A 24,423-nucleotide genomic window follows, 5' to 3' on the forward strand; every position below is an offset into this window, starting at 1 on the left:
CAGAAACATAACAGAGCTTTTAGTAACAGGACACTGCCACATTGTCCTGGCCCCCTCTGCTGACTTGGATCCATCAATTCTTCCCATGTGCCGCCAATCAGTCTAACTGCAGAGTGACCTTCTCTGTTCAACATGATATGAGTCATCACATATGGAAAATGTTGAGTCAGCATTTTGAATGACCTTGAAAAATAGATCAAATGAGTGTGTGTAATGTGGAAGGAGTCACTCATAGTGACGAATCCACAGAGATAATTATCATAAACTTTGCACTGCCCCTCAGCTCTGTGGACATTTTTTTGCATTTTTTTACTTTTATGGCCAAAAATGTTACTTTTATAACAACCTTGTTTCCAGCACCAGTCAGCTGTTTTTAGTGAAAAAGTTCTAAAGACTCACTGTACACTACCTGCTCAGCAGCAAACAGCAGACAGACACAGAGACTAGCTGGTGGACTTTTTCTTTGTTGACACCGTCTGTTTCTGACCTGAACTGTGAACAGAAATGTCCAGGGGCTGATAAAGGTCATTGGACAGCTGCTACAGATGCAGGCAGAACAGAGAGACAGAGGGAAACACTTCACCTGTCCTTACTCTATCAGGTCAGTTTCATATACGCAGTGTCTTAGTGTGTGTATTGTCTCTGTGTGTTGACTTGTATAAAGCATTCGTGTCTATTCGTATCATTGTTTCTGACTGTGGTTTTGTATAAGATATAGTTGTGATGATATGATATATGATATTATCACGATTCAAAACTGTATATCATGGGGAATTTGAATTATCAGGATAATCTGGAATATTCTCACCTGAGTGACTAGAAAAAACAGTCTTCCTTGTCAATATACAGTATATTCCTTTTTTTATTTTTATTTTCACAAGAGGGATTTTGGAAAAATCTTTCCAGAATCCTAAGCCTGTCACCATGGCCTAAAGCTCAGTTTACTCATTGTATCTATGCGAGCTGTTTCACTTTGATTTAGATCATCTGGATCTGGATAAACTACAGGCCATTGTCACATTTTGACCTCAAACAGTAGGGTAAACACAGGTGTTATTAGTTATATTAATTAAGGTTCAAGTTCATTCAGGTCAAACAGAGTCAGGGTGCTGCTATTGTGCATGTTGGCTCACTGGGAAGGTTCTGCTACACTAAATGGAACTGAGCCTTAATTAGTATCATTGGTAACACCTGTGTTTACCCTACTTTATTAAGGCTCATGGCGTTTTCATGGCGACAGAGAAAACAGCGTAAACTGAAGGCAAGACTGACCGAACATAAACCTGCCATTAGATCATACAGAAAACTCAATAAGGGGAGGTGAAAGATACACAGTATCCTGGTTTGAATGGGGACCTTGACTTTTTTCCTTTTCTGTAACTGTCCTTATGTTTTTTGTTTTTTCCAGCATCTGAGTCTTTGAAAACGTCATGTGTCTTTTTGCCTGGATGTAGTGAAAAATGTTAAGAGGTTTTAAGACGTTGTATGAGACATTATGTGGGATTTTTTATGTGTGGTGTCCTCTGCTGAACGTGGTCTTTAATGAGATTTTACCTGTCTACTCTAATAATGTAACTTGCCAACAGATATAAGAAACAGCCCGAAGGCAACCATTTTGTATTTGCCCTGATGATGGCCTGCATGGCTGAAACACGTCATGGTTTTTCACTGTTACTATGAGTAAATAGCCGTGAGAAAATAAAGGCTTTTTAAATCACTTTTTAAATCACCTTTCTTTACACCCAAACTGCACTCCATGCAGTTTGTTTTGTGACTGTAATACAGCATTTTCCCTGAGAATGTCGCCACCCAGTTCGTAACACTGCAAATATATAAATATTGCAATGCTTGCATCAGTAGGCCATAGGCTCAATCACCATTATGTGACCTAATTCACTGATAGACAGTGACATTTATTTAAATGAAAATTGTTGAGATTGCCAACTTAAATCAGCAGTCAGTTTCATTTACCAGGTTAAACATGGAGACTTCCTGTTGTTGGGTTTTTAATAAATGAAAACAGACATTTCATTGGAAGCTTTTGTTAAGAGAACGGTCTAGATTTAATAATGCAGTTATTCTTCAGAGTCATGCTAGTTCTGTGTGCTACAGGTCAGTCTAACTGGTTGAATATCCCCAGGCAGATAGAGCATAGTGTAGTGCTGTGTTCCTGCTGGAGGGTGGACGGAGCCCCCTGTTCCTCCTCCTCCTCCAGTCTTAGATCTGCACCTCTGCCAAGATCCTGGGGCCTCCTTAATCAGTTACAGCGGGTGATAAAAAGACTGTGCTGCTTTGTCTCTTTTCTTTTCCTTCATGTTTCCCTTCCTCCCTCCTTCTCTCCATGTTTTTTCTCTCTACCTCTGACACCCTTCCCTGCTTTTTTCCCCTTGTTCCCTCTTAACCTCTCTTCCTCCACATCTCTATCCCCTCTTCCTGTCTCTCCTACAGTCTTCTCCTCCTTCCCATTGTCCTTTCTCTTTCTCATTCTGTCTTCATCGCTGTCTCTGCTGTCTGCTCCTGTCTGGCGGCCTGAACCTCCCCGGTGGGAAGATGAATGTGTCCAGGGCAGCAGGGTGGCGCCGTTGGCCTGTCAGTCTGGCCCGCCATTGGTCGCTGGGTCTGGCACTGCTGGGTAACTGTAAATGCTGCGGGATTAATGGAGGATGCATACTGGTGCCATTGTTGACCGTCTGCTCGCCGCTGCCCCGTGCAATCTGCCACAGAGACTCTGAGCCACTTCAGCCCCCAGCAGGATCGGGGAAGGTTCAGTCTGCCACACCACCTCATTTCTCATGTGCTGTTAGTCTGGCTGTGGTTGTGTAGTCTGTCCTGACTGTCCCCTGCAGGCTTTCCCACGTACTCAATGTATCTGGCCTGTCTGCTCAGGTGCATGGGGACATTTAATCCACACATTTATATAAATATGTGTCTGTCTTACAATTGTATTGTGGACTGTCTTTGTGTTTTGGTTTGTTTACAATACATCTGGGCAGTTAGCATGAGCAGCAATAGCAATTATAGCTGAATTGTCCAATGTCCCCAACAGAAACTCAGTGTTAACACAACATCACTATAGCCGATATTTAATAGATGCACCAATCCACTTTTTTTCAGTTCTGATCCGATTCTGGTTCCTGAATTGACCTTCCTAAATTTCACCATTTTTTTTCAAAGTTGTACAATGAAGGATGTAGTTCCCTTTATGCTACTTTTAAAAAACAAATTAAAAATGATTCATGAGTCATAAAAATAAAACAAAGATACTAATTTTCATGATGAATTGTTGAGGAGTCATTTGGAACCTCGGCCAACTTTCTCCTTTCCTGTACGTAGATATGCTGTGTGCTAGGCTTGTCTGGAAAATGTGAAGATAGTGGAAGGTAAAAGCAGCTGATTTATATATAGTCACATATATATTTAGCACAGGTAACTCATTTTAGCAAAACGCTAGCTAACCAGCTAGCTAATCTAGATCAGTTGTTGCTAGCTAGTTAATTAGCATTTTGAAAACATTAGCTTTCACATCTCTGAATACAGGCTTTACACACATTATAAGTTGCTGACCTGCTTTTCTGTGTTTGGAGACTAAAATATCTCCAAACTAAGTACGTGTTAAGTTAGCCAACTATGAAGCTCACTCAGTTACAGACTGTCTCAGGGTTATGGTCCAGTGCAATATCCACCTGTACTTCTAACTCATGGAATTCTGGGAGACAAACAAATATGGGGACTACTGGATATCTTTGTAGAGCTATTTAATTACTAATTAACTTCCTAACATTCCATTATTACATATTCATAAAATATGTACCGCTATGTAATTCATAAAACCATGTGACATTTTTAGCTTCAGAAACTAAAGCTTCTGGGTTTCAGTAAACTTTCTATAGTTTAATATAGTTATAGCTAATAGTTTAAATAGTCTGTGCTTGTTTGTGAGACATATTGTGTTTGTGCTACCATTGTTAGCACACAGATGAGCCCATTGTTTTTGCTTTCTCCAAAGTTAGAATACCATTGCATTTTCAGGATGAGTACTTTAGCCAGACCATCTTAACTGCTTTTGAAGTGAGGAGTGCTCACTGGATATTGGCTCATTGTGAGAAAGTTGTTTAGTTTTACCTGTTAAAAGATAGTATACAGATTAAAGACAGCTGCCAGAGATTTGTGAAGGGTAATGTTTTAGTGACTGCTGTCATGCTTTCAGATAGTAAATCCGGTCTTTACCTGAGAGGTTGATGTGACCTGCAGACATCTCCAGGAAGCTGGGCGTTGCAGCAGACACATGCTACCTGGCCCATTTGTCTGCCAGCATTCTGATTCAGCTGTGAACTTGGAGTTGAACTAAAAGGAAGGAAGGCCCCTGCCTTGACTTCCTGCCTCCTCCTTTGTGTGGCAGCTGAAAAGTAGTCAATGGCGTGAGAGGGCTGATGGATGGGAGCTGCATTGAAGCTGAGGGTTTGGAGACGGCCACGGGGAACCTGAGGAGGTGGGGGCAGAGATGGTCAGGCAGATTACACCATGTGAAGAGTAGGAGGAGGGGAGGAACTCGGCCTCTGAGTAGTCCATGTCTGAGCCACACTGCAGGCTGTCACAGGCACAGACATGCTCAGTCACTGAACTTCCTTCCTACGCTTAGATACATGGTGATTGATGGAACGCATTGGTTAAGTGGACCTGATGGAGGTGCCCCCCCCCCCCCCCCCCCCCACACACACACACACACACACACACACACACACACACACACATACATACCAATCCTGTTGTGCTAACCTCTGGCCTGTCTGTGGGCTAGAACCTTGACAATATACAGAGGCATCACCTTGGATTTGACCTCAGTGTTTTGTCTGGACTTTAAGAGTAATTGAGGCTGTCTGACAGGACAGGTATAGAATGGGAAAACTTGGCAATGGTGGTATTGAGAAACACCTGATTTTAAATGACTGTTTTATCACAAATAATAAGGAAACATAAGTAGTGATAGGCCGATTAGTCAGGCTGACCGATGCCTGCACTCACAATGTTAGTGCTGCCTCTTGTGTCTTTTGGGAAGGTGGTGAAAAAGTTAGTCTGGAGTCCTGTCCTATAACTCTGATGCATCCTGCTGTAAACATTTGTGTCAATTCTCTTAGTCATCATCTTTTTTCCCATCCTAAATGACAGCAGTTCTGATCTAAAAGCATTACTGGCTAGCATTATGTATAGAATAATGCAGCTGAATTACTCCTGACATACTGTACTGTCACGTCCTTAAATTAGCATATTTTATTTATTATTAAATAAATATATACTATTATTATTATTTATTAAAATCCTAGTGTTGCAGTGCTGCTGTCCTTAATGACCTCTGAGTGGTTCTAAGCTCAGACATTCAGATTCACGAAACTCCCGACACGATCATTAGCAAAGATCATTGTACAAAACACTCATGTAGGCTAGCAGCTGCTCGTTTTTTTTAGCCGGCGCTAACCATTGCTTACACAGCCTGACTAGACAACCTACTCTGCCACCTGAGCCACAGCCTACTCCTGGTGGTCCCATAACTTGATGTCCAAAATTATATCTCTTAGGATACAAAGAGGAATTTGCAAACCAAACACAAAGTAGCCTGTGGTAAAAGTTAGCAAGGTCCAGAGCTCGGGGACCTCAGGGGCAGCTCTGGCGGTGACTTTCCTTTGACTTTTTCACTTGCTCCTCCAGCAGGTCAAAGTTTTTCCCATATATCTGCTTCAATACATGGCTGTGGCTCAGGTGGGAGAGAAGGTTGTCCATTGATCACAGGGTTGGCGGTTCAATCCCCACCTCCTCCTGTCCACATGTCGAAGTGTCCTTGGGTAAGACACTGATTCCCAGTTTGCTTCCCAGCCACTGGGGATGAACGAGTCAGTGCATTCCTAATTGCCGGTCCCAAGCCCGGATAAATGGTTCCGTCAGTAAGGGCATCCAGAGTAAAAAGCCTATGCCAAATAAATACGCAGCTACAGATGATACACTGCAGCAACCCTTACAGGGAGCAAGCTGAACAGCAAAAGAACATCTACTTAAATATCTACTGGTTACACTATACCTTCTACAATATGTCATTACAAAATTATTGGTTGGATTGCCATTCATGTTGGTACAGATATTCATGGTCCCCAGGGAATGCCACCATGAGATTTACAGTTTTGATCTTACGTGAAATGACAACTATTGGATGGATCACCATGACATTTACTGCAGGGACTCATGTTCCCCACAAGATGATTTGTAATTACTTTGGAGATGCTTTTCATCTAGCAAATAAGTCTGCGCCACATGCATGAGATTAAAATCAGAACTCTGAGACTAGCTTCTGTGATGTGAACGTGGCCTTTTGCTCCTTCCCGTTGTTTTGCAGGAGCAGCCCTCATCCATACATCACGGCCCTGGAGAACCGAGTGGACTGCTGGCCGGCTCTGCTGCTGGAGATTGATGACTTCATCCAGCAGGCTGCCGACAGGTTAGCATGTCTGCGACGAAGGCCTTGAACCCTCCCATCCAATCACTTCCCTCCTTGACTGAACGAATTTCGAAGCCATCTGTGAAGAGCAGCCCATGCCAAACAACTCATCACTGCCGCTGTCAGCTGTTATTATGCAGCACTGTCAAACACATAGACACACACCACGGCACATACCAATTAAGCGTGTACACATGCGTTCAAGTGGTAGACAGCATGATGTGGTGTCACTGGATTGTATTTTTGAAAGGTGTGTGTGTGTATGTTTACTGCAGGAATGAACCAGCCTACATCACCATGCTGGCCCCCTTCCTGCGCTACCTGTACTGCGAACCTCAGAGGCAACCCCAGCATGCTCTCCTGCGACACAGTCTCCTCAGAGCGCTGGTGCCCGTACATCCAGGAGCTGGATCACACCTCCAGAAGAAGGACCAGAGAGAGACGTCCCCAGTGTCTGACAGCCTGCTGCACTGCCTCTGTCAGCTGGTGCCACACATGCAGGTGAAACACTGGTGTTGAGTGCGTTAAGGCAATTTAATATCTTTGACTTGTGCTGTTACACTGTGTGTGGCACCACTTATAAAACAGTTTTCACCACCGCAACCTTTTTAATATTTCATTTAATGTTTTTATTTTTATTTTTTACAATATTGAATCACAATGAGTAGAATGAGTTTTTTGACACAGTTCAACACAAAAATAAATAAGTTCTTGAACTGCCTAAAACTTTTTTTAAACACTGTAGCTGTGATTATATACTTTTTCGGGGGGGTAAAAGTCATCGAGACTAATATCTCAAATTTTGATAATCATAAAAGATCTCTGCTCCCCTTAAAGCCTAATTAGCTAGGTTTACATGGAGCCTAATATTCTGATTATAATCAGTTTAAAAGTCCAAACAGATTAAAAATGCTCCATATAAACACGTTAAACAGAGTAACCAGGCCCAAACCGATTGAAGTTTCAACTGGTTTCCGAGGGTTAGTTTAAACCTTTTCATAAACTGATTTTAAAGAAAAATTCTACCATGTAAACATTTAACTTAAATTTAATTTTCCAAAAAAAATTCAGCGCCCAAGATGAACTTAAACTCAAAGTCCTGAACATTATTGGAAAAAATAATAACCTATTCAAACAAGTGCACAAAAAAATGGACAATGCTGGGATAAACTGCTCAACAGATTGAAAACTGCTGGAAAACTTTGAAAACCACTTATTACAAGGCTAAACCTTAAATCTTAACAGCAGTGGATCCGACTCCATTTATAAAAGCATGGGAAAATTCATTATTTTTTGATACGTCACATAGCTGCTGAATTTATGTCTCAACAATATGATGTGAGTGAGAGTATGGTCTATTACTTGTTGGGGGAACAAATCAAAGCATTCAGAGGTGATGGTGTTGTCCTCTGTGCGGACAGGTGGACTGCGTGGAGGCGTTGCTGGAGCTGTGTGGATTCGCGGACGCTCTGCTTCAGGGTCTCGTCCTGGCCTCTGAGAAGCGCTGGAGGAACGAGAGCGTCGGGCTGCTCCTGCAGCTGCTCTGTGCCTGCCAGCGCTGCCTCCAGCTGAACGGAGACTGTCGGCCTTTTCTCAGCTTAATACAGCAGCTCCTTCCTGCCTGCCAACAGGTGATCCAATAACATTTTAGATTACTGTTTTCTCTTAACTGGAGTACTGTGCACAAACTTGCCATTTTTGCCAATATGACCTCATTATCAACATGAACACACACCACAGTAGATTGTGTGTATTGTCATTATCTGTGCTGTGTCTAACCTTTATTGTTATATACAGGAGCTTCCATTGGACGAGCTGTTGATGGGCGTGGCCCTGCTCCTGCTAGAGGCCCCTGCAGCTCAGCAGAGCAGCCTGCTCAGTCTGGGTAAATACCCTCTATAATAAATGGGGTCTAGTATTGGGCAGATGAGGGTGAGACATCCAGTACCAGTACCGCAAAGTCTGATGAGTTAGTTAGTTGTCACTACATATCTCATAATCTGGGTGTTAGGTATGTATTAGGACTATTGTTATATATTGTGTGAGATTTCAAAAATAAAGTCAAAATACTTAAAGAAAAAAGAGGCAGTGTTATGCTGTATAAAATTACAGTAATGAGTATTTGGAGATGTTTGTTTTAATAGTCCAGTGATAGTAAACAGGTGATCTGCATGATGATGTGTGAGTCTGTGACCGGACATGTTTTAAAGACATGGCGTATACAGTTTGTAACTTGGAAATGAATGACATTTAGTTTTTGAACTTAAAGGAGCATTTTCCTTTTTCCTGTTTTAAATTCTATGATTTTGTTCTCATAATACCATCACTTTGTATTGTAATATGTAGACTATAACCTAATATAATTACTACTTTATTTTCTTATTATCACTTTTTCTCATGGAATTATCCATCCTTTAACAGTGAATGGCAGTATGTAGCTTCTCTATTTTTAATAAACCAACAGTTTTTGTTATAATTCCACCTAAAGGTTGTATATATGAAATTCACTAGCCACTGGATGTCACACTAGAGCACCAGCATCCAATAAAAGACAGGCAGTCACGTGCTACTCAGCTGCACACGAGGCAGACCGAGCTATGGAAAGGCTGCGATACAACACAGGCTAACCACTATATCTTTTGACCTTCAAATCAAATGATTCAAGGGAAACCAAAAGAATCTTATCTTTAAAAACCCCACCCATGTCTTTCCAAATTGTCTCATTTACAGTATTTTATCTTTAATTGTTTTAGTAATGACTATCATACCCATGTGCATAACAAATCCTGATATGAAACACATTATAGGTTATTATATCAGTGTTGTTATAGCTGCTCCACATGCCTGTTTTAATACAGCAGACCAAATGAAAAATTCAATTTTACACACCATTAGCAAGCTGTCAGAGCCCAGAGGAAAAATATGTTTTTTTATTCCTAAAAGAATCTGAAAAGTACACACACACACACAAACACACACACACACACACACACACACCATGAATACACATCAAGAGACAGAGTGAAAAAACTTGTGAAAAGGATGAAGCACTTTGTAAAGCAAATAGTTGTAACCCTCTGTCCTCCTGTCTAGCTTCAAAAGGAATATTAGGTACTTAACACTGCACTAATTAATGTTATTATACTTGCAATGTCTCTAATGACTATATGTTATGTGAAAGGTGTTGCTCATAGTGACAAACCCACTGAGGATTATCACCAACTCTGTAGTTCCGTCCGTCTATGCCATTCTTGTCCACACCATATTTCAGAAACGCCTCGAGGGAAGTTCTACAAACTTGGCACAAATGTCCATTTGGACTCGAGGATGAACTCATTTGATTTTGGTGGTCAAAAGTCAAAGGTCAAGGTCACCGTGACATCACAAAACACATCTTAAGCCATTACTTAACCCTTTGAATAAAAATGGTCCGCTACTGCCTACATTGGTATTTTTGCTTATTGGAATGTAATTTCTTTGAGTACCTTGAAATGATTCATATCCCTTAAATCTGTACAACCTAAGCTAAAAGGTTATTTAGTCAATAAATCATAATAGTTGATGCAATTTTTGAAATTGAGTCATAAATAAATCTAAAAAATGATCAGTTTTTTCTTCTTCTATTTAATTGTATTAAATAAAAACAAGAAACGTAGTGATTCGAATATTTTTAAATATAGAAACATGAACAAAATATTTCTTGATGCTTCATAAGTTATTTGAATTCAGTATATTTTTTAGATTTTTTTGAGATATGCAAATGTTTTAGCTGCTCCTCTCCTACGCTCTACTCCACCTGCATCAGCTGGCATGACTTCCTGCCTCATTCTGAATGTCGAGCCCGCAGACAACACTGCACTGAGCTAATGGTGATCCTGTGAGTTTCACCTGCAGCTCATAGAGAGGCTTTGCATCTAGAAATGCCAGGAGAAAACAAAAGCAGCACATTTAGTAAAGCTATACTCTTCAAGAATCCATCTTTACATAGCAATCAAACACATGTGTGATGTATATGCACTGGAATCATACCATCAATATAGTGATAACTTCCATTTAACCAAAAAATACGCTTAATTAATTACTTATTATACACGTATTTACTTATTATAGTTATATAATTCTTTCAAAGTCTTCACCACATATATTATATGAGTCTGGACAGACATGGATCAACTCCAACTTGACTGGTTGGTGAAGGCATATGACCGCAGTGCATTAATTCTAGTTGATCTCAGTAATTTCCCAGACAGGAACTGTAATTTCATACAGAGGTTCCTGTGAACGACTATACAGTTTGCTACTACTCTTATTAGCTTGAAAATTTGTTCAATGTCCATTGAATTAATTCTTCTTGATTGTAAAACTTGAGAGTTTTAGTTATCTGAACATGCAAAAATTTTACATTTGTGTACAGACAGGCATGAATGCAAAATAAGGTTTCCAGTAATAAATCATATTTAGGTTTAAGTGGATCTCTGCCTGGGGTGACTACCAAATCACTTCCTGGTTCCTTCTTAATTGCATTAGTGCTTATGTGTACTGTCTCATAGCGTTGTCTCTATTTTTCCTATAATTAGTGCCAGAACACATTGTTTTTCCATCTTCTAGGAAATCATTTAGACCTGCAAAATAAAGTTTTAGCATGCATCATTGCATTAAAAGATGTAAATAAAGTGTGATTATTAAGTGTAATACATTATAAATCACAATTAAAGCTACCATAATCCTTCCTTGCTATATAGTTTCCCCTGATGCCATGTTTAAGTCCCCCTCTGTTGCTTCTTTAATTCTTCTTTTAATTCTTTTTTTCTCCTTCTTTCTCCCACTTTACAACCTAATGTGTCCATATGGATTCTTTAACCTTCATGGGATTTTTGTCTTATTCTCCTCCCTCTCTGTCTCTCTCACAGCACTGAGTTTAGTCCCTGAGCAGGCCGAGCTGTCTCCGTGGTTGAGCCCAGTCCTAGTTCTACCTGTTCTGCAGCTCCTGTCCTGCTCGGGCCTCACTGAAGCGCTGGCCGACCGGCGGACACACAGCCTCAACCAAGACTTGGCCCACAGCCTGCTCCGCAGCATCAGCAAAGAGGCGGATAAACCCAGACAGGTATTTTTTCATTAATTGTTACAACATAGAATTTAGCAAATAACAGATAAACGTTTTGTGATTTCATTTCTTTATCCCTCTCCTTTTAATCAGCCTGGTCCACCGTTGGCACTCCGTCTCACTCGCTGGTACGACGAGCTCAGCGTGGCTCTGTCCGTACTGCGGAAATTGTCAAATGATCCAGCAGCCGCAGCTGATTGGCTGCTGTCCGTCACCTCCGCCCTGACTTCCAGCCAGCACCAGCTCCGCTCCCACACCCTCATTGTGACCCATCTCATCATCATGGGTCAGGAAGACGTCTGCCAGCTGGCTCTGAAGGCGAGCCAGGCCGTCGCTGCAGCCGACCCCTGCCAGGTACATAATCCATGAGGCTTAGATCAACACACAGAGAAGCCTAGTTAAAGCACTTTTCTCTCAGGTTTTTAATAAAATACTTGAATGTTTGAGTAAGGTGCTTGGTTAAAACTGAAATATGCACATTTCACCTCAAGGCAAAACAAGCGAGTCCAGCCGTTTTTTTTCTCCTGCCAAAAACTCACCTGGAAAAACAAGAATTTTGTGTGATAGTGATCCTCCTCAGAAGAATATTCATGGATATTTATGGAGGGGTGGAACTAGCCATACTCACCACTGTGCTGCTCTCACTTGTCTTTGTAACACTGTAATCATTTACAGTTTCTTCCACTTTTTTGTTTTGTTTTCGCAGTTAAGTTACCCTACACAAACATATGAGACTTCCTGCAGATTTCTCACATTACCACCATTAAAGCTAGGGATTATGCCCACTGAGCCACTGGAAAACCTTTAATGTGAAGAAGTTTTCAGTTATTATTATTATCAGTTACAGAAGCTATCCACAGCAAAATGGAAGGGGTTTGAAATAGCCTGACATGAGGATTCTGAGGCCTCTCTACAGAAACAGCCTCCAGTGAGCACAAATCTAGAACTGTTTGAATCGCTGAACTAACAGAAGTTCATGAGGCTGTACCAAGTTGGCTGGTAACTCAGCTTCGGTAGCGTAATGTTTTCAACGTGGATGAAAAAAATATATCAATTTAAGAGTTGTTGTTTCTGTAAGTTGACTCACAGCATCTTATCCACAATTTTCATGACAGCCCCCTTCATAGCCCCACTTACAATGCTCAGATTGGTCAGCTGTTTGTACACAATGTACAGCCTAGGAAAACAGCTGTCAGTGGGCACAACATTAGACCTATTAGAACCACCCATATTGTCTTTGCGACTTTATTTTCATGGCAGTCTGTATGGGTTGGATCCATGAATTATTATGTCATTTACATTATTATTTTTTACACCTTTTGGACATGATGTGTCATTGACATTGGCTTTGAAATCCATTCCCTACCCAGCTGAAGACAAGTAGGGTACCTGTCTGCTGGATTTCCTGCAGCTGTATAAAGAGAGAGATTTAATCTGACAGACTTCCGTCTGACCCTCTGGGACTGTAAATGGAGTCACTAGCTCCTGAAGATGATGTGGAAGATCACGTGGTGCTATAGGATCCTCATTACTCGGGCTCGTTAGACACCTCAGAGTATTCCCCTGATTGTCTAATTGCTCCCAGAGTGCCGGTCGTTTGATGCGTTGGTAGAAGGTTATTGGCGTATTTGAATCCATTGTATTTCCCTCCTCGCAGTATCACATCACCTCACATCTGCCTGCTTACCATAATAAACAGTTGAAGCTCCTTGAAGGCTTGCAGCTTTGTTGCAAGAGATGAGGCTGACAAGAAAACATTGTGTGTAGATGATTTATCCATATCTATTTAATATGATTTATTGGAGTAGTGTTTTATTGATTTGAAGTTTGTGGTTAAGCAACAGAGCTTTAAGGGCTTCAACTTGAAGGAAAACCTCCATTCTCTCCTTTTCTTCCCTTGAAGCAGGTGAAGTGGTTGCTATGCAACGGCCAAGGTGCAGGGCCGCAGTAAGTGCTTTATGTTAATTAAAGGCTGTTACACTGCAGTGCTGTTGACTACATGCGTCCAAGGACCCTGACTGGTTCCTATTTTTGACCTCAGCAATAAAGGGAAAGATAAACTGTTAACCCTGCATTGTCCTTCATTCTACTCTAACTTGTATCCATGAGGCTTTAATTGAGCAGTGTGGATTAGAGTGGAAATGAGCTCAGACGTCCATGACCGTGGGTCAGACCATGAGGAGACTGGCAGCCTATAACCTGGAGTGGTTCATGTTTACGTCTGGATACTGTCACCACAGCTCTCCCTGCTGGGGTTTGTGCATATGTACAGGTTTGGTTATGGGCCTGTTCAGGAGAAGTAACTGGTCCCTGAGGTTTAAAGCATACCAAACTAATATTTTACTAGGATACAGTAGTCAAATAATTTAAAGTTACAATAACTGATTGCAGCAGAAACAAGCTGTTAACATGACATTGATGTATTAGCACTTTATAAAGTTGATACTGCAAACCTGTTAGCAAACTGTTTCTTATTTTCACATCCAGCAGTTATGGAGCAACATTAGCATATATTTAGAGTTATGTTTTATGTGATTTAATCGAATCACTGTGTTCACCAGCTAGGCTCTAACTGTGTCTGTCTGTGGTTGAGGACTGTAAAACCTAAACAGTGAGCTAAAAGAGGCAAGTTTGTCTGGTCTATCAATGCTTATTATTACAATTATAATGACACAATGGCAGAAATCACACTGAACTACTACACTTTTAATGGAAAAGCAGCATTTAATGTCCAGCTGAATCAGATCGTCATTATGTGTCATAATGAGGACACTCAAAACGAAGGTGCGGCTGTACAAAAAGCCCCAAGATGAGTTTCTGTCTGTTTGGAACATTGCAGTGTTTCCATAGATCACTGCTTCAGCGTTTGATCCTGGGTCTCTGCAGGGACAGCACATGTTTTTCTGTGCGTCACACACAGCTTATTGTCACCCATCCTTCCCACAACATCTGTAGAATATCTCTGCCTGAACACCATCTCATAGTAACTCCTAACAGGCGAGGACACCTCTGGAGCTCTCTTAAATATCTGCACACATTGTAGTCCTAGAAGCAAGACCAAAAATGTGTCACTGTGAGAATCTTTGAACTCATTTCCTACTCTGAGATGCTTGATAATTATGGTCCCTTGTTTCACTTGGGTCTTTCCTTCATTCAAACTCCCGTGTGTCTGAAGGTCCCCTCCCTGATTCCTGTTCTGTTGTTCAAACTGGGGAAGGAGAAGAATCCAGGCCTGGCTCATGCTGTGTTGAACTGCCTGCCAAACCTCGGGACTCACAAGGTACTGAGCACCTCTGGCCTCCACTCCATTTATACCCTGAACATATAAAACTCTGTATGTAGAGAGAACTCAGGGAGAATATGCTGAAAGCTCATTTCAGATGATCTAAGCCATTAACACACACCTTTGTGCTTTAATGTTCCAGCTCTGTGTCCCCATGGTGCTGCAGACTATCCACATGCTGGCCAGTACCCCCAAGCTGAGAGCAGTGGCAATGCGCCTCATGACTGCTCTTTGGAAGAAACAGGTCTGTCATAATAAATGAACAATACAATAATAATATAAATATACTCCTTAATATTTGTAACAACTGACTCTGTTCCTTCCTGTAAGGATCGAATCTACCCAGAGCTGCAGCGTCTGCTGGGCCAGCAGGACAGTCGGGTGGTGGTGGGGAGGGACACCCAGTGGGAACAGATCCTGGCCAGGGCGGCCTGCCTCAGGGACATCTGCAGAGAGAGGTCAGACCACCACACAGTGGACGTAGTGTAACATTTTTTGAGAGAGGCATGTAATGAGGATTGGATTGATTGAATACAATGGGTACTGACAAAGAATTGAGTCAAAGGAAATCATCCGTCTGATGTTTGTTCTTTGGTCATTTCTGTACATGTGCACACTGCACTGTTGTTGTGTGTTCAGTGGCACATTTGGAAAAATTAGAATCAGAATTTCTTTATTGTCATTGTCACAGATGTTATAACGAAATTGGTTGATCTGAATCTATCCTCTGTGTATTTAAGAAAGATCTAAAAATAAATAAATAAATACTACGCATACCTACATATGTAACCCACATCCATGCGTACACTCACTACACACGCTCATATATATACACACACACGCACACACACACACACCCACACAGTCACATATTCCCATGACCCACACTGATGATATTCCAAAGTGCTTACTAGAGGGGGGCTGAGGGGGGGTTTAGTGTTCAAAAGTCTTATTGTCCATGGATAGAAGGTGCTTCTAAGCCGGTTTGTCCTGCTCCCCAATACCCTGTATCGCTTCCCAGAGAGCAGGGGATTGAAGAGGCCATTGCCTGGGTGGGATGGGTCAGACAGGATCTTCTTGGCCCTGTTTAGCTCTTGCGTATTTGCAATGTCTTCCAAGGAGGTTAGAGGGCAGCCAATAATTTGCTGCACTGATTTAATGACCCCTTGCAGGGCTTTCCTGTCCTTGGCCGTGCAACCTGGGTACCATATAGTGATGCTGTATGTCAACACTCTCTCTATGGTAGAACGGTAGAAGGAACGCAGCAGGTGCACATCCAGGCCACATTTCCTCAGCAGTCTTAGGAAATGTAGCCTCTGCTGGGCCTTTCCGACTACCGCTGACGTGTTGGTGGACCATGTTAAGTTGTCAGCCACATGCACCCCAAGAAACTTAAAAGAGGAGCTTCTCTCCACGCAGTCGTCCTCTATCTGTAGTGGGGCAGGGTCAGCTCTCTTCCTCCTCCAGTCCATCACCATCTCCTTGGTTTTGCTGGCATTCAGCAGGAGGTTATTCGCTGAGCACCAGGCTGCAAGCCTCTGGACCTCCTCCCTATATGCTGTCTCATCACCGCCAGAGATGAGGCCCACCACTGTTGTGTCATCCGCGAATTTGACGATGGTCAAAGAGTGGTGGAGAGGGGCACAGTCGTAGCACATGTACATGTTGTCTGTGTTTAAACACACATATTTTGTTTAAAACGTTCAGAAAAATTGAAAACCTCATTGTGCAGTGAATGAACAGAGATATAGAAATAGAGATAATGATTTGTCATATTGTTTTCCACCTCTGTTGCCCAGATGTTGTGATTTAGGTCTTAAACAGGGAGTCTGCGACCCCTAGGGGGTCCTCAGAGTTACTGCAGGGATGTCACCAAATTATTGTTTTATCATTTCTTCAAACATTTCAATATTTCTGACTATACACATTAACATGAACCCAACATATGAGATAAAAATGTATATATATTGTACATTTTATTGTAGGCCCAGTTTAATATTCAACACAGTATATGTAGTAGGGGGTCCGTGCTCCAGCTCTCAGCTACGGGGTCCTTGGCCTGAAAAACGCAGAAAACCCCTAATTTAGAAGATTGTCATATATCATGTAAAATAGAATTTTTTGTTTGTGTGTGTGTGTGTCTCAGGCCTTACCAGCATGGAGGTGACATGTTGGCTGCGATCACACTCACACTCAACCAGTGCACCAGACCAGACATGGCAACCCCCGCTGCTCTGGCTCTGCAAGGACTACAGGAGCTGTGCCGGACAGAGGTCTAACACACACAAACACGTAGCCCATGTTTACATGTACAGTAAATGTAGCCACAGAGTTTTACGAGGCTTGTCTTGCAGGTAGTGGACATCATCTCAACGTGGAGGAGTCTGGGGCCCCAGCTGAGCTGTGACTCTCGGCCACTGATGGTTAAAGCCACAGCTGAACTTCTGGCTCTGGTTCCCCAGCTCACTGTCAAGTCAGAGGAGTACGAGGTATCTGATCCGTTTTAGGAAAGCCTTCGATTGATGCACTGTTGGAGCTTTGTCATAATGTTTTTGTGTCTTCCTGTCTGTTTGTAACTTTGGCTCCCCCTAGTGGTAGTATCAAAAATATATGAAATAATTCCACAACAATCAAAAACGTATGCCGTCAAAACAATTTGAACTATATAAAGAATCTAAACATAGTGGCCATTTCTGTGCCTGCCTCTCGGAATAAAGGTGGATGAGCTTGGCTCCTTGAGCCAATTATCATACAGGGAGCCATGCAGCCACAGGACATGTTGCGACACACCCCAACATACATAAATTAGCTGACTATGCAGCTACGGTTTAATATTTATCACATTTACGTGCCAATTTGCCTACTTTTGATTGATTAGGACAAGTTTATGTCATTATTCTACAAGTTTGTAATTTGAAAATGCAGGATATAATACAATGGTTAGCCTAGCTTAGCATGAAGACTGGAAGCAGTGGGAAGCAGCTAGTTTGGCTCTGTCCAAAGTTCAAAAATACACCTACAAACAGCTCTAAAGCCCACTGAATAACATGCTATATTTTAATATTTTATATTTTAACAACACCTCCTGTATCTATTTGAGATTACACGCTCTCTTGTGTTTCTGTGGACAGAATCTATTCATATCTTAACAGGGCCTTTATTGGACTGTATCAAAGGCAAACTCAGTATAGAAAGAAATAAGTTAAAAGATGTTAATCTTTGAGCTTTAGTGGTGTTGGAAGGTGTGTTTTTAAAGTTTGGACAGAGCAAGGCTAGCTGTTTTCCCCCACTTGAAGTCTTTATGCTAAGCTAGGCTAACCACAGCCTGATTACAGCTCTGTAAATTGATTTTCTCACTCTTAGAAAAAAATAAGCATATTTCAACAAATGTTGAACTGTTTCTGTAAAGCTTTGAGCTGGAAGAACAGGGTGGGTGCTATAACACAAGTCGATGTATCTCTGACTGATGGTTTCACTACACAGTGGTGCACTCATTTAGCTGTCTTTTTCAGTGTGAATCTAGGACTACTCAAAAATGCAAACAGAAATGATATATGAGAAACTAACAGGAATGAAAGCTCCTTAGCTTCTAATTTTGATAATCACTGTTAAAATTAGTTAGAAATCCTTCAGCTAGTGATGAGCACTGGGGGGCTGAAACTCATTTTATCAATGGCTAAATGGAATAACAGCTTATCTTTGGTGAGTCTTTAAAATATATATATGTTGTTACATATTAATTTGATATCAGACTTTCCTGACCACAATTTGTAGCAGGATTTTCGGAAACGTGAAAGTTACTACTGTTGCTTTCAAAAAATATTTTTATCTCTGTTTTTCCAGAAACTGAAAGACGAGGTGGTCAGCTTTCTGTGGAATTATGCTGTGAGCAAGGTCTGTGTACTGAAGATATCTGCACGCTGTGTGTGTGTGTGTGTGTGTGTGTACATACACACCTCTTTTCTTTCGGCCTTTGACACCATGTAGAGCGTTGATTTTATGTGTATACATGCATATTTTTATTTGTGCGGCAGTGCATTTTATTTATTTTATTTTTTATTATTTTACTTGTTTTATTCTATTTTATTTCTATTTTATTTTATTTTATTGCTTTTATCTTTTACTGTGTACTCATCTTTTATTGCTGTGTTCTATTGTGTTATCTATTTATTCTGTATATCTTTTGTGCAGCACTTTGGAGACCTTGTGTTTTGTTGAAATCGGTGCTAGTATGATAAAGTGGATTGGATTGGATTGGATACATACCCCTAAGTCTGGGGTTGCCTTGACTGAGGATTTTTGCCATCATTTACAGATTTGCCAAAGCTTTAATGAATAATTTGAATTACTTTCTGTCTATGACTGATAAAACTTTGCTGGTGCATGACTAACTGACAGACCATTAACTTCAGAGGGTTAGAGAAAGCCTCTGCTGAACTGAACACCCAGCACACTCTTAAAGCTGCACTTATAGTTATTTCTATTTCAACAATGGATCAATTGACTGTATAGCTTTTGAGCGTTTTTTTAAGTGAGTGTTTTGCTTTTATGACCCCAAAAGTCTGCTCAAAATTCCGTCATCTGTGTAGAAACAACCTCTACATATCCTACAGTGTGCTTATATGTCAAATGTTGACTCAGCAATGCATGTATAAAACTCAAAAGTAACTGTGTGTTTGCTGTAACAGGATCCAGAGGTGGCCAGCTGTGGCTACAGGGCTTTGGCAGTTTTTCCTGAAGAGGTCCACACAATAAATCTCCTTCCTGAGGCAGTAAGTCCTGCTGCACTCAACAGTTTTTACTTTTACATTGTACATTGAACAGTATTTTCTCCACATACAACTTCATTTTATTAGCTGATTTCCTCGCAAGAATGTCCACATTATATGATAAAGGAAATGTAATATTATATCTCCAATGTTAGAATAAAAGTAAAGCATAATTTACCGCCTTAATGTGTCCTTCTCTTGTCTGTTTACATCTTGCTCTGTCTGCTCTGTAGGCCAGACCAGTCACAAAGCTCCGTGAACATGAGGAGGACGAACAGGAGGAGAAAGAGGAAGAAGAGAAGGATCTCTCTGTCCCAGCCTCATCTTATGTGAAGCTGATGACTCTCACCCCCACATCTGTTCTACCAGGTAAGTTACACTCACGTTGTGCTCCAAGGTCATGCTGCATTATGCTGCTATAGTGCTTTCAGCTAGGCCAGGCACGCCATCAAACACAATTGACCCGCCCCTTTTTGCTCTGTGCTCCAATTACAGTTGAGCAAGCCTTGATCAGAACCTTGTTTCTGTACTTCGATATGTGCTTGGCTTGTCTATGTTGAAAAAATAAATTCTGCTACTCCCTCACTTCAACCTCCCCTTCCAAGCACGAAGGAGAAACTTCTTAAAAACTAACAATTAATGTAAATTAGCTACCTAGCAAGTGTTTTGCTCTGTAGCAAAATGCAAGCTAACTACTTAGCTAATTTACATGAATCATTAGTTAGCTAACTTTTAATAACATCAGCTAACCTACTAGCTGATGTTAGTACTCTAAGTACAAGAAGGGTCAGTTAGCAGTGTTTGTGGTGGGAAGCCAGTGAGGGATCATGTCAGAGGCTGTTTTGGATTTGAGGCAATATGTTGAACCTTTGTTACTGTTAAACTCCTCCGTACAGACACTTATCTTGATGCTCTTTTTCTTCTCAGCATTTGAGCTCTTCCTAACTTCACTGGTTAAGCAGGAGATGAGGCAGATGCCTCGTGGGGTATACTTCTCTGCTCTGAGGGGGGGGAACCTGCGTTCAGACCAGGGAAAAACAGTGGCAGGAATTCCATCATTCATGCTGAAAACCTACGAGAAAAACAAGCAGCCTGGGCTGAAGCCTGGACTAGCAGGTGAGCTAATTCTTCCCCTGGCTGTGTGAAGCTTAAGATGTTACATTTTTCATTATTGCTATGTAGAGATGTTTGTGTTGGATTACAATTTATTTTGCAGATGTTTATGCTATTGTGTCCACCATCCGCTGCTGTGCCCCCTTATATATTTGCCTCTGGCTCCAAGTGGCTAAAAAACTAATAGATTAAAGGTTTTTTTACTATTTGCTCACAGCCAGTGTCTTGCAAACTTTCTATAGTTGATTGTGTGTGTGTGTGTGTGTGTGTGTGTGTGTGTGTTGTAGCCGGACTGCTGCTCTGTTACGAGCTGCCTGTGCAGACAGATCGTGATGGCAGACCAATCGACCGTTTCCTCATAAGCCGCAGCCGCAGCTACCAGCAGATTTTGGCAGCCCTCATTCATGAAGTACGTGTAAACCTGTTCTTTCTCTCCTCTCAGACTCCTCTTTGGTTTCAACAATTAATAAAAAAAACTCCTGCTTATTGTTTTTTTGATTTGCAGGTGAATATTCAGCCGTCTGAATGGCACCGTGCTCTCCTCCTGCCCCAGGCCTGGCGGGGCTTCATGAGCCGAGCTTTCCACGCTGTCCTACAGGTTTGTGCTTCTGGCAACTGATAGATTGATTACATATTAATTGAAGAACTGATTAGAACTGCATGTGGTTCTAGAAAGGAAATGTTCTTCAAGGAGAGAGGGTATATTAAAAAGCAGACTGGTTTCAATCTCAGAGGCAATGAAAAACAGATTAAAAGCCCCTGTTTCCATAATTGAAAATCTTATCATGACCGTCAACACTTGACAGGCCATAAACAGCAGGCCATAAACAGCAGGAATTACAAGATATCTATCTATGGAAGCCTGTGGCTTCCAATATTGAAATGAAATTAAATAACTGAATCAAATGTAAATTTTATTTTCAGTTTGTGTGTGCATGATGTATGACATCACATTAAGGAACCATTCCATACATAAATCATAAAGTCCTGGGTTTGAATATGGCCAGAGACCGCTTGTTGCATAATGTCCAGTTTGCTGTTATACATTTTCTGTTGTTTCTAAAAAAATAAATCACATAAAATTTGAGTTAATTTCACACTTAGCTCTTTTGTTTGTTGTTGAGTTTTAATTTTAATTTTTAGCAGTAATTATGCACATTATGCATAAAAATTTAAGTGTTTTGTTTGCAAACATGATGCACAGGCTCACAGGAAAAGGCTCTGCTACACTAAATGGAACAGGACCTTAGTTAGTATCAATGCTAACACCTGTGTTTACCCTACTATTTCATAACAATATGGCTGATGTAAAAAAGGTCTATAGTCATAATGTAATTTCAAGGTTTTTCCATTGTATTGGCCTTTAAAAACCCTTTTCTTGAGTTTGGCAGAATGATGCCCTGCGTGGTAAAGATAACTCTGGTTTTCTGTGTGTGTCTTCAGGGTCGACGTGCTGATTTGGAGATACAGCAGAAACAAGGCAAAGAGAACCCACAGGAGCTACAGTACAAACAACACTGTGCCTGGCTGTGGTGAGCATTACTTAGACACATAAACTGCTACCTGTATGTCTACACACACACACTAAAATATTTTACTCGTAAAGGGGTTCAGTGGTATCTAGTATATGGTACCATTTTACAGGCTGTCAAAATAATGATACTTTTATTATTACCTTATTGATTCTTTTCTCTAAACTCAATTTTCAGGACATTGTAGCTCAACATGAGCAAGCCTGATGGATGTGTATGTGAAAAATGTTACTAAATTAGTTTTTTTCATGGATATTTTTTAAAGCACCTAAGATATACATTAATTCAAGACAGGTAGCGACATTTCCTCAGCCAAGGCAGAGGCTCCAGAAACAACTGTGTAGGGTGGCTGCTGAATCATGACCAGTGAAGAGCACGCTGCCCCAGACACCTCCACTTATCTAAAGTACTCAGACAAGATTGCCATTTTTTCTTGTCCATTGTCATGGCAACTTGGACCCAAACAAAAACACAAATGCTCAGTCTTGCCGCACTATGGATCATAGAGATGTGAAACTTGCTGAATATGAATTTTCTGAAGTCATTCTGGGTTTTATATTTCAGTGACAAATTCAGATGACATTCAGAAATCCTGTAGAATAGTTTAAACATATATATTATATATATCAGACAGTCAACACCCACTGAGCCCTCTAACATTGTAACCTTATGATCAAAGCTTAACTACAGATGTTTTTTCAAATCAGAGGATCTGCTGTAGGGAGGAAAGCAAGGAAAGACCCAGTGAGTAGGTAAGGATGGGCAGTGAATGTGCTTAAATGTGCCAAAAATAGAAATATCAAATATAGATAGATATAAAAAGTATAAAATAAAGTATTTGAAAAAAATTATACTACCTTTTATAGGAGTAGCCCGTAACGCGAAGCCCCCATCTCCCCCGGCATCGTCATAATGCCAGTTTGCTAAACATTGCCTTACCCTAATATATATCGACACATTTATACAGACCGTGATGGAAGTATCAGCAAGCAACAAATCTTAAAACACACACACATCTTAGCACATCAAACATCTGCTGCAGGAACCAGGTGACTGATGCAGCAGTCTGAGATGAAAGGAGAGAGTGTGTGTTTGTTCATACATCATTGCATTAGCAGAAGAAAGATCCTCCTTTTATGCAGCGATGACGTTGAAATCACTGTTTCTCTTTCATCCTTTCTTCCTCATCTTTATTTCTCTCTCCATCCTTTCCTTCTCACCCCTCTCAGGGCCAGAGATCAGCTGGCAGATGTCATCCAAGCTGCTACAAAGTGAGTCCCCTGCTTGTGATCACTACATTTAAACATCCACAGGAAACAACACAGCTGGTTACAAAGACGATATATTGAGTTCGATCAGAGGTGTGATCACTGACCTGTGCTATGCTCTTGGTGTTCCTCAGGGACAGTCCTGTCGTTCAGGGAAACTCCATCCTGGCTCTGAGCGGCCTGGCAGCCGTCCTCGCTAAATATGAGAGCAACCTGCCTGCTGATAGTGACGGCAGCCTCGGGGTAACACTTACACACATATTTGAACTCTGTGAGATTTACTTTATAGTGTCACTGTCATTGCAAAAGTTCAACTTTGGTTGCTCTTCATCAAAGTGATGTTAAGTTTATTGTGTAAATATAAGTTATTTGAGTTATAATAAATCATCTAATTTAAAGTGATTTAATACAGTTATTATTAGATTATCATGATAAAGATCATGGTAGGATTACAAGTGTATGGAAGTACAGCTAATGTATAAAACTATATAAATAATCTTTACTAATTGGTCACTGTAGGCCGGACCAGAGTTTGTGCCCACAGCCAGCTGGTTGGCCATGGTTCTCAACACCCTGCTCAGCATCAGCAGCAGCGGCTACAAGGCCAGAGGACAAGTCTTCCCATGGTTCCTACATGTAAGAGTTTTTTTGCTTGATTTTTTTTTTTTGTGTATTTGTCTGCCCTAATAGCAATTATCGATTCATTGTGCAGCCCTACAGTACATCCATCAAATTACATTGAACACAAGTGTGAAAACCTAAGCCAAGCCAAACGTATAGAGCTGAAACAGACTTTAATGTGTAAAGTCGGTGGCGTTCTTCTTTACAGCCAGTATGCAACCAAAAACGTATTATATATATATATATATA

The 24,423-nt window shown here is 41.0% G+C and overlaps 1 protein-coding gene across 1 annotated transcript in view; it reads left to right on the forward strand.

Moving 5' to 3' along the window:
- The window catches only part of focad (focadhesin), a 41,351-nt gene that overhangs the window by 7,223 nt on the left and 9,705 nt on the right, over positions 1-24,423 (forward strand). The window contains exons 5-27 of the mRNA XM_035675710.1: positions 503-601; positions 6,383-6,484; positions 6,760-6,985; positions 7,906-8,115; positions 8,282-8,369; positions 11,395-11,588; positions 11,682-11,942; positions 14,764-14,868; positions 15,014-15,115; positions 15,202-15,329; positions 17,018-17,144; positions 17,226-17,360; positions 18,715-18,765; positions 19,560-19,643; positions 19,874-20,009; positions 20,568-20,756; positions 21,041-21,162; positions 21,259-21,351; positions 22,197-22,285; positions 23,515-23,556; positions 23,688-23,796; positions 24,073-24,189; positions 24,383-24,401. Coding sequence (XP_035531603.1) covers positions 503-601; positions 6,383-6,484; positions 6,760-6,985; positions 7,906-8,115; positions 8,282-8,369; positions 11,395-11,588; positions 11,682-11,942; positions 14,764-14,868; positions 15,014-15,115; positions 15,202-15,329; positions 17,018-17,144; positions 17,226-17,360; positions 18,715-18,765; positions 19,560-19,643; positions 19,874-20,009; positions 20,568-20,756; positions 21,041-21,162; positions 21,259-21,351; positions 22,197-22,285; positions 23,515-23,556; positions 23,688-23,796; positions 24,073-24,189; positions 24,383-24,401 — 2,828 coding nt within the window. The remainder of the gene's footprint in view (positions 1-502; positions 602-6,382; positions 6,485-6,759; positions 6,986-7,905; positions 8,116-8,281; positions 8,370-11,394; positions 11,589-11,681; positions 11,943-14,763; positions 14,869-15,013; positions 15,116-15,201; positions 15,330-17,017; positions 17,145-17,225; positions 17,361-18,714; positions 18,766-19,559; positions 19,644-19,873; positions 20,010-20,567; positions 20,757-21,040; positions 21,163-21,258; positions 21,352-22,196; positions 22,286-23,514; positions 23,557-23,687; positions 23,797-24,072; positions 24,190-24,382; positions 24,402-24,423) is intronic.

This window comes from Morone saxatilis, unplaced genomic scaffold (genome assembly GCF_004916995.1).
Source record: "Morone saxatilis isolate NCDOM2014 unplaced genomic scaffold, NCSU_SB_2.0 Contig4, whole genome shotgun sequence".
Taxonomy (NCBI): Eukaryota; Metazoa; Chordata; class Actinopteri; family Moronidae; genus Morone; species Morone saxatilis.